The 10,964-nt window shown below is 41.6% G+C and overlaps 1 protein-coding gene across 4 annotated transcripts in view; it reads right to left on the minus strand.

The window, feature by feature from the left end:
• APP (amyloid beta precursor protein) overlaps nucleotides 1-10,964 on the minus strand; it is a 312,221-nt gene that overhangs the window by 6,154 nt on the left and 295,103 nt on the right. For all 4 annotated transcript variants that reach the window (XM_006035443.3, XM_006035439.3, XM_006035438.3 and 1 more), the window contains 2 exons: nucleotides 9,264-9,364; nucleotides 5,881-6,027 (listed from right to left, as the gene is read on the minus strand). In XM_006035443.3, coding sequence (XP_006035505.1) covers nucleotides 5,881-6,027; nucleotides 9,264-9,364 — 248 coding nt within the window. The remainder of the gene's footprint in view (nucleotides 1-5,880; nucleotides 6,028-9,263; nucleotides 9,365-10,964) is intronic.

The following is a 10,964-nucleotide window of genomic DNA, read 5'->3' on the forward strand; positions in this document are numbered from 1 at the left end:
TCCTCACTGGAACATGTAACCTATAGGGCCTTCCAATTTATCTTCAAACTAATATTCATTATTTTAAATTTCTGGTGATTTTTGCAGTTTAACTTTAAAAACCCCAAGTGATGGGACTTCTCCCACTTCTGCTGAGTGAGTATGCCACCAGCAGACTGCTTTTTCTACCAAGAAATCTCACATAATTCATCAGCCTGAATTTTCCTTCTAACCTTTTTTCAATATGCTAAATAATTAGTCTCAAATAATTTTTGCTCTTGTCTACATATTTGCTATGCAGGAGCCCCTGCATTTGGCATCAGGAGTTCATTTTCAGAAAGTATTAACAAATTCTGTGTTACATTCAGGCTACTTTTGTAACTGGATAGCAGGCTCAGAAACTTGGGCAATATTTTTCAACAGACAAAGATACTGTGAACAAAAAGTATTTATTCGCAATGAGATTTTTCCAAATCGACGATGCACAATGAACACCTGTATGTCTGGATTGGTTCTTTAACTGTGTGTATCTAGTAGCCCACTTTCAGTCATCTATAATTTTAGGCAAGTATTTGTCTTTCAAACTTGCTCAGAGTTGTACTCTCAATGAGGAGAATTTTACATGCAATTTAGGCTATTTACAGTTCCCATGGGTGAGGGAAGGGGAAAGCAGAGGGAAGTGTTAGGAACAGAGGGTGGTAAGCAGAGTTGTAATGCCAACTGTTTACAATCCTATACCTATTACTATTAATTTAACATTGTTACAGCAGTTTGCAAAATGGACGAGTCAATGGGATACATTGTATACCTTTGTAATATGGACAAGTTGCAAAACACTTTATTTTACATGACAGGCCTTATAAAACTGTAACTTTTAGAGACCAATTAGTCCCCTTTGGATTAGGATGACCCAACTTTGAAGTCATTTTAACAATAAACATTGTGTATGTCACTATTTTATTGAAAGTATTGTAAAAACGTTTGCTAACTAATCCTCAATGACCCTACACTGTATTCCTGTTTTCCATGTGAAAAATTAAGGCAGAGAGATTAAATTGTATGGTAAATCCAAAACCTTGTGGCAAGTCTTGCAGAGTCAAGAATCCTGGCTCTGATCCCCAACAATCCACTAGACCTTATGTACAGTATTTACTTGAATATAGGAGAACCCCCCGTAATTAGATTCTATGTATGGAAAATTTATACATTTGCTACTATTTTCCAGGTACAGAATCTAATTATGGGAGATTTGTTTTTAATCTGTCCCTCCTCCACTGCTACAGTAGGGAAAATAAAATTGGGCCAGGAGAGGGGAGCGGGAAACAGGTAGCCCCCTTGCCCTCTGCCCCTCCACTTCTTCCCCTTTCCCCTGCTCCTCCCCTTACTGTCAGACCCTGTGACCATGAACTGATCACTTTTTCTGTCCAATGCAGGGTGGGCAAATCTCTCACTAAAACAGAAATCCTCAACTTTGGGAAGGCTGACTTTCACAAATTCAGGAGCTGGTCAGTCAGGCACTAAGAGACCATGGCCCCTCAGAAAGGGGAGTCCATGAGGAATGGTTGTTCCTTAAGGACACAATCCTCGAAGCACAAGGAAAGTCCATTCTGTTCCATAGAAAAGGCAGTCAGCAGTCTGGAAAATCCCCTCGTCTCAACAGGGAACTTTTGGACCTCCTGAAACTAAAGAGAAACCTACACCAGGTGGAAAACAGGAATCATCACCATGGAGGACTACACAGCACTAGCCTGCACCAGTAGAGAGTGGAGCAGAAGAGCCAAGGCAGAAACCAAACTCAGGATAGCCACAGGAATCAAGGACAACAAAAAGCCTTTCTTCAGATATGTGGGAAGTCAGAGGAAGAACAAAGGCAACATTGGACCCCTGCTAAATAAATGGGGCAGTTAACATCTAATACTCAGGAAAAGGCCAATCTCCTAAATGATTACTTTGTGTTGGTCTTCCTCGTGCTCAAGGGGATCACCCTGTCGGACAGGATGCAAAGGTGGACCCACAATTGATGCAGATCAAGTGAGGGAACACCTCAAGAGGCTTAACATCCATATATCGGCAGGCCCAGATGGAATGCACCTGAGAGTCCTGAAGGAGCTGGTGGACATCATAGCAAGCCCTATGACAACGATCTTTGTGAACTCGTGGTGATTATGAGAAGCACTGGAAGACTGGAAAAGAGCCAACATGGCCCCAATCTTCAAGAAAGGAAGGAAAAAAGATTCAGGGAATTACAGGTCAATCAGTCTGACATCCATCCCTGGAAAGATTTGATGAGGAAATCACCAAAGGTTCTATCAGCAACAGGCTAATGCAAGACAACTTTCTGAATGCCAGCCAACATAGCTTTGCTGCTGGAACGTCTTGCCTGACCAACCTTGCTTCCTTCTATGACCAGGTGACACATTGCCTGGACAAGGGAGACAAGGTTGATGTCATATCTGGATTTCAAGAAAGTCTTTGACTTAGTTTCCCATGATGTCCTCATGGTTAAGCTGGGGAACTTCAGCCTCGACCATCTCACAGTCCGATGGCTGGGGAACTGGCTTTGGTCGGATCCAAAGAGTAATAGTTGATGGGAGCAAATCAACATGGTGTAAGGCAACCAGTGGTATCCCTCAGGGCTCAGTACTCAGGCCAGTATTCTTCAACATCTTCACTAAGGATCTGGATTTGGGACTCAGATGCAGACTGGTGAAGTTCACGGATAACACTAAGCTATTGGGGAAGGCAGTCACACTGCAGGACAGGCTGGGGATACAGGCTGACCTGGACAGGCTGGCAAGGTGAGCAGACCAAAACCTGATAGCATTCAATGTAGAGAAGTGCAGGGTCCTCAACTTTGGGAGGAAAAAACCAGCATCATATTTCTAGGCTTGGCAGTGCAACTGAAAGAGACTTGGGGGTCTTGATTGACTACAAGATGAACATGAGCCACCAATGCGATGCCGTAGCTGGCAAAGCAAAGCAAATTCTGGTGTGCATCCACCGATGAATCTCAAGCAAAATGAGGGACATCATCCTCCCACTTTACTCGGTCTTAGTGAGGCCGTAGCTGGAGTACTGCATCCAGTTTTGGGCCCCCCACTTCAGGAGAGACATGGATAAGCTAGAGAGAGTCCAAAGGAGAGCCATCCGCATGATCAAAGGCCAAGAGAGCAAGCATTATGAGGAGAGGCTGAGGGACATGGGACTCTTCAGCCTGGAGAAGAGAAGGCTCAGGGGGGACTTGGTGGCAACCTGTAAGTATATAAGGGGTATGCATCAGGATCTGGGAGAGCAGGTATTCACCAGGGCTCCCCAAGGGATAACAAGGTCTAATGGCCACAAACTTCTGGAAAGCTCATTTAGGCTGGACATAAGGAAAAACTTCTTTATACAGTCCGAGTGTCCAGGGCCTGGAACAAACTCTCCCCAGAGGTGGTGCAAGCATCTACTCTGGACTCATTCAAAGAACGTTTGAATGCTTATCTTGCTGGGATCATTTGACCCCAGCAGACTTCCTACCTGTGGCAGGGAGGCTGGACTCGATATTGCGAGGCCCTTTCTAGTCCCTAATATCTATGAAATCTATAATCATATGTGACAGGCTGAGAGAGGACGAGACCGAAAGGTTCTAGGTGAACTGTTTGGGATTTCATTTTGTAATGTCTGCCAGACAGTTAAGGCTGCTATAGAAACAGGAATAATTGGAAATGGGAAAGAAAACCCCAGCTCAGCTGTGGGAGTGAAGAGGAAGTCAAAATGTACTTAGTGTAGTGGCTCACTATGCCCTGAAAAAAGGTCAATTCTGAAAGGGAACTCAGGGCAATAGGCACTACTACGTATCTTATTCAGATGGGCTACACTAATTTGTGGTAGGATCCCATCAGTATGTTTGCCCAACACTGATCATGTGTTTTATAGTCATGGTCAGTATTAGCCGCACTAAAATCAGCTTCATAGTTTGTTTCTATTACTGAGCACATGCTGCTTTTGCTAGCAGTTTAATGATAGACAAGGTGTTTAATGAGATTTCCTTTTATGTGAATGTAAGATGAAGAGCTTTCTTCCCTAGGCTGGTTGGGGGAAAAAAAAACACTCTCTCATATTAAAGTAAATATGGTATTGTTTAAGTTGTGCACGATTAAGTATCTGTGTATCACAGAGAGGTGATTGCTTGGGACCACTGATTCCGTGTTTGGTCAATGAGAGTACCCCTTGGCTTCTGGAGCAAGGGGAGAGTCTCCTTCCCACCTGAGACCCCCACTCTCCCAGGTTTTCTGTGGCCCTGACTCAACAAGTGAGCTCCAGTTCAGGTCCCGAATGAGGGGCTTCACCTCTCCTTGGGGCAACCCAGCAAAATCCACAGTTCTAAGTAGGATAGCAGACAGTCTCTTCAGTAAAGGAATTTACTGGGGAAAGGCTAGTCAGCCAGATGTTCTCTGTCCTCTCCAAAGGGCTCGAATAGTCCTTGTGTCCCTAATCCAGCCTGTACAGCCCTGAGCACCTCCAAAGATAGTCAGGTGTTTCCTTCCAGTCAGCCAAGTATCTTTGGGGGTTTTGGATATCAGTAAACTAAGGGAAGAAAGCCAAGTTGGAAAAAAACAACAACAACAGAACTCCCTCATAATGCAGTCTTTCTCTACACTGAGACCCTGTTAAATCTCAGGATGTTACCAGTAATGCTACTTTTAACTATTGTTAAAATGTCATGGATTTATTTGACAGTTTGGGGAGAAGCAATTGTTTTCATTCTCAGAAAAGATCTTAGGAGTTTTATACGTGCTTTTTCAACTCTATGAATTTCAGATTAGCCATAAATCAAAGGCTGTTGGCTGTGAAGAATTTATCTTGTTAGGAGTACAAAAAGTAATATAGTATCTATACATGGCAAATCCTTGTAGTATGCAGCTGAATCCGCAGAAGACCTGCCTAAAACCTCATCTTATCTAATATTTTCACTAAACTTTTATGAACCAATGAAGGAGTCTCTTTGCAACTACTGTTAAATTCTACAGGTAAATGAACTCCTCTCCCTCAAGGTCCCATAACCCCTCAACAATCTTTGCAGTTTTAGATGTAATTTGAAATGGCTTATAGTTTGGATTACTGTGCTTAAATTTACACGTTGAGATAATTTTAGGTTAATGGCACACTGTATTATTAGGAGTATTCCCAGCAGATCGAGGGAAATGATTATTTCTCTCTATTCAGATGTTGGTGAGACCACATCTGGAGTACTGTGTCCAGTCTTGGACCCCTACTACAGAAAGGATGTAGACACATTGGAGAAAGTCCAGAAGAGGGCAATGAAAATGGTTAGGTGAGGGGCCTGGGGCACATGACTTCTGAGGAGAGGCTGAGGGAACTGGGCTTATTTAGTCCAGAGAAGAGAAGACAGAGGGGATTTAATATCATCCTTCAAATACTTGAGACTGTTCTCAGCGGTGGCAGATGACAGAACGAGGAACAACGGTCTCAAGTTACAGCAAGGGAAGTTTAGGTTAGAGCTTAGGAAAAACTCTCTCACTAGGAGCACAGTAAAGCACTGGAACAGGTTAACCAGAGAGGGTATAGAATCACCACACTTGGAGATTTTAAAACTCAGCTAGACAAAGCCTTGGCTGGGATGATAATAGCTGAGGATGCATTAAGCAGGGGGTTGGGGTAGATGACCTTCTGAGGTCTTTTCCAACCTAAATTTTCTATGATTCTGTGATCATTCATTTAGTCTCTCTGATAAAACAGATGATTTTATTATGGAAACCACACTGCAATCAAACATTGGTTAACCAAATTGTCTGTTTTGCTCCTGTTTTAAACACACTGTCTTATAGAGTTGTACAAGATAGTCTCCAACCACTCCCATTTATGGGAATGCAGCTGTGCTAGATAACCTTTACCTACCTCCACTACACCGTGATGGATGGATGTGTACTGTTTCTTCTTCAGCATCACCAAAGTAATGACAATCACTGTTGCTATGACAACACCTCCCACCATTAGTCCAATGATGGCGCCTTTGTTTGAACCCACATCTTCAGCAAAGAACACCTAGGAAAAAAACAAACAAAAAACTCGATAACTAATCATACTCTCCACACTTACTGTTTTGCTAAGTTGTAGTCTTGAAGACATTTTAGAAAACGATTCCCTGAAACTTTATTGCATGACCTTTGTGTCCTGTTGTTTTCATGACCTGCAGCAGTGCAGAAAGGTGTTGTGTTGTTTTCATGACCTGCAGCAGTGCAGAAACCAAGTCAGTGCAGCACCAAGCTCTCCCAACCAAAAGAAGAGTATAACCAGTATATAAATTTTGCATTACTGCTAGCTGTGTAGATGTCCAGGAGCTACTCAGAACCTTTCAGTCAGAGCCACTTCAAGTATAACTTCTATTAACTGCCCACGCTAGTTTCAGTATCAGCTAAGCAAATCTCAAGATGACTGACAGGGCTCATGGGAAGGTACCTAAGGAACATGAAGATTTCTCCATCTTCTGCATATTAGAATGAGACATTTTTTCATTAATTTGAGAGTTCAGGATTGTTTTAGGTAAGCACATTTTATACCCACCAGATAATGACAGAGCACCCAGCTGGGAAAAAAATCATTGTAGAAAGGTGACTCGTCTAACAGCAGAGAGACAGTCTGGAAATAGGCATCCTATTTTAAGATGCGTAGCAAAAGGAAGCCATCAAGTCTTCACAGAATGAGGCGGGAAAATGATGACATATGGTAAGCATGACATAACTTGGGAAATTTTTGGACACAATAATGCTTTGCTATGAGTTTCAAATAGTGGAATCTTGAAAACAGCAAAAGGTATAGAAATAGAAGACCAACTGATTTCACAGTTATGTTTCACAGATTTCATGTTATATATTAAACTGCATCATTTAATTGGTATGATGTATATATTTAAAATATACTGCCTGCCTGTCCGTCACAGGCATTCTCATCTTCTATTATAGTAAGCATACAGGTTATTAAATAGAAGAAAGATTACTTGCTCCCTTTGTTTATTCATGGACTCAATTGGACTGGTTCTTAGCTTTTCTGTGAGACTTCTCACTTTAAAAAAATATTTAAAAGGAAGGAGATTTGGAGATGAGCTGAGTTTCCAATAAGTTGTATCACATTTGCACTCTTTTAGAAAACAACCTTCCATAGAAATATTTATTTTGCATGCTTTGATACTTTTATGTTGTTGTATTGGTTAAGCAAGAGATGTTTAAATAAGAAGAATTCAACCGATCACGCACAAAATGTACAGTTGGTATAATTTGATGTGGAGAAAAGTGTTAATTTCTCCTGTCAATTTTGCATGCATATAAATGAAGAGGTGATAAAAGACTTTTTTTGTTTGCTTGTTTTTAAAAACCCTGCAAAATGCCTTAGTTAATTTCTATTTGCTTGCAAAAGCATAAAGCACCACGGATTCAGTCTTGAAGAACAACCTTGAAAAACAATGGCTCCTGTGTATTTAAAGCAGAAATACCTTTTTAGAGAAAAATAATCAAGTCAAGATGAATTGATAACTCCAGGCTTGCATTACATTTTTTTCTAAGCCTCTCAACCATGATTCCAAAGGGATTTTTAGATAAATGCTGCAGGGTACAGAAAAGGGAAAGGGAAAGTGACCTGAAAGTATGTCTCTACCTACTACTTTCAAATGATAAGAGGGGAGGCATCTTTAAACATGGATTTCAAAATTACCCTCATATAAGTTGGGGGAGGGGGAGAGGGGAATAATACCTCAGAACACCTTCAGGTTTGGAATAGTTACCTAAACTATCTTGCCAATACATGTCTGACTTGGATGGCAACATGCAGTGCCTTGGGTATGATAAGAAAGTTGTTGCCTAGTATTGTTAGTGTTACTTTATTAGTTGTAGCTAAATTTGCCTTCAATACAAAAATAAACTGAGGTGATATATAAAAAAGAAAATTCCCAAATTAACTTCTGAATTATGGTTTCAGCTATCACTAGCATTGCACAAGATAAAGCAATTTTTATGCAGATACTGTTATTTTGCAATACTTCCTGCTTGTTTTATGGGATATTATCTTATCAGCTAACACAGTAGAGAGAGCTGCAGCTCCTAACTGCTTGGGCAGATATAGCAAATCGCAGAATGTGAGAGTGATAGGTAATTAAGTGCATGCGATACAAGGATAACAACATGAAAATAAGCACACTGAAAAACACTACTGCCAGGTTTCTTCCCTAGAGAAAACTTTAGCTTATTCACCAGATGTTTAACCCTTCTGATGTAGGTGCATCAGACTCTCTCAAATTATCATTAATGCTAATTCATTTTAGATTAGCTTGTCAGACTAAGAATTCTCTATTCTCAACATCAAAGAACTGGCAGAGTATTTAATGAGTGATTACCTTGTTCAAATGCAAATTTGAGTCCCATGTTCACTTTGATTTTCAGCTTAATTGTAAGAATATTTTTTAAAAGCCTTCCAAGTTTAATATTAGGAATTTAGAATAATATGCAATGTCATCAATTACTCCCAAGGAAGGAGGAGGCAGAAGGACAGATATTGACCTATCATTACAACACTATTGTAAGAATCCTCCGCTGCTTCAATTTTTATTGGATCTGATCAAAAACCCTTTGGAGACATGTAGTCTTGCTTGGATCTTTTTGTATTCATAAGTGCCACAGTGCCAAACTAAGGGAAGATCTCTCTTCCACTACACAGTGAAGTGCAGTACTTAAGTAGCAAGAGTACAAAAGTGGGAAAACAAAGATACCAGTAAACAGAAATGAAAACAAAATAGGTAGAGAATCACACAGTAAGAGCATAGAAGGAAACCTTGAAGATCAGTTACCACGTGCTTTGGCATTTATTGTTTTGGCTGACAATGATTCAGTTTGTGAGATAGTTTCATTCCTCACCCCTAAACTACCTTTCCTGCCCCTGTTTGCCTCATTTTATTACTACATTGTACCTAGGATTCTGTTAGCTGTTCCCTTTCCTTAGATACTTGATCATTGGCAATAAGAGATGAACTAAAGACCATACTTTTCACAAATATACATAAATGGTCTTATGCATGTACTGACTGTTGGCTTGATTTTTCTCTCATGCATTTTTTATACTTAAGTCCACTGATTCCTCTGAAATTACTTGCAACTTACTCTTTGCTAGAAAATTATATTTTTACACCTTTAAAATTAAGAGAAGCTGAGAATGTATTTGCCCTTTATATAAGAATGATATTAGCCACCATGATTCAAGGTATAAACTTAAAAAAAGCTTTGTGTTCCACTCACCAACTTTTGATGATGCACTTCATATCCTGAATCATGTCGGAACTCTGCATCCATCTTTACTTCAGAGATCTCTTCTGTTTTAACATTGGTCAGCCCAGAACCTGCATCGCATGGCAATGAAATAAATTACTAAATCCACCATTATGAACAAAAGACAATACTGTTACTCACACTGATAAGAGATGTGATATGAAAGGAAGCTCAAGGAAAAGCAAAAATTAGATCTGATTCCCCCTCCCCACAAACAAATCCTATTGATATGACAGCTAATGAGGCAAAAAAGATCTCTTAGTGCTTCGCAATCTACTACAGCTGTATTGGTCCATGCGCCAAGAACTCTGCAGCGTGAACAACTGGGCGAGGTAAGTAATGAAGGATTAGAGTGACAGTCTCATGAAGAGACTCAAAGGATGAAAGAGTTAGGATCTGCTCTGATAACTTATAAAAATCCCCAACTTCCCTCCTGTTGTTGAGAAAACTCTTCAAGGACGAGTACAAGCTGAGGACCAGTCTTTATGTTTTCCTGTTCTCTGTGAGTTTATAATATTATAAATCATGAGGAGGCAGCAGCACTAAATTTAAAAAAAACCCCTATTTTAGCCTCACTTTAAACTTTGCTTTGAGATGGAAACTAACATGTATTTGGAAGGGAAAAAACAGTATTTCTGTGAAGTGTACGGAATACTTATTAAGCTTTTTTTGGGGGGTGGAGGGGGTTTGTTTTGTTTTTTACAGCAGGTCGTTAAAAACCACCCTGATTACAAACTTTCCCTTCTCTCTGCTAGCAAATGTAACTGTCACAACCCAAGGGTGTGATTTTGTTTGTGTGCGCTTCGGCACTGCTAAATTATTTCCCGCCACTCGTAGGTTTCTTTGCAGGGTGCATTTCTCAGTTGCAAAGAGAAATGCACGGTGCAAGGAGTTCCCGCCACCCGCATGCAAATTTGTGTCCCACTATTGGCCAGTTCTAAATTATTCCCACGTGGTAGCTAGCGATTGGCTTGCTAGCCGTATAAGAGGCTTGAGCGGTTTCCGCCCAAGTTGGAGAACTCCGAGGAGAACCCTGCAAGGGAGGACTCCACAACCATCTGGAGGAGGAGGAGGGCTTCACGTCTTGTGAAGATCTCTAAGCGCTGCGGAGCCTATCGAACCCAGCGCATACCTTAAGAAGGCTATAGGGGTCTGATCAACCTCTGGCCTCTCCCCGTCGCCGAACGATCCCTCAACGAACCCCTTCCCTGCGCGCAAGTTCCACGGAGCCTAGCAAACTTCGTATGAATGTATCCAGAGCTCTTTCTCCGAGTTGTTTTCTTCGGCTGACACGACGGGCTCGCGTGTTTAGAGCCTTCAACCGGATTGGGCTAGAGGTTCGCGTGGAAGGAACTCTTGTCCACCTCTCTTCTTTTCTGTCTGTAACCGCAACTCAAGCAAGTTTTCCTGCCTGCACCGCGACCATCTTCGGTGTAAGTAAAATAATCTTTAATCAACCGCTAAGCGTCTGTGCCTAATTCTAGCCCGCCGGCCTGCATTCCCCGACCCGCGTGCCAGGGCTGTTGGCCACAGCCCGCCGCACACAGGCCCCCGAGGGCCTCGGACCGCTCCCGGCCCGCACACGGCGACGAGGATGGGATCCGGGGAAAGCATGATGGAGCTAGAATTAGTTAAGAACTGCCCTTGGCGCAGTGGAAAACGCCAAGTAGA

Source organism: Alligator sinensis, unplaced genomic scaffold (assembly GCF_000455745.1).
Source record: "Alligator sinensis unplaced genomic scaffold, ASM45574v1 scaffold1151_1, whole genome shotgun sequence".
In the NCBI taxonomy this organism is placed as follows: domain Eukaryota; kingdom Metazoa; phylum Chordata; order Crocodylia; family Alligatoridae; genus Alligator; species Alligator sinensis.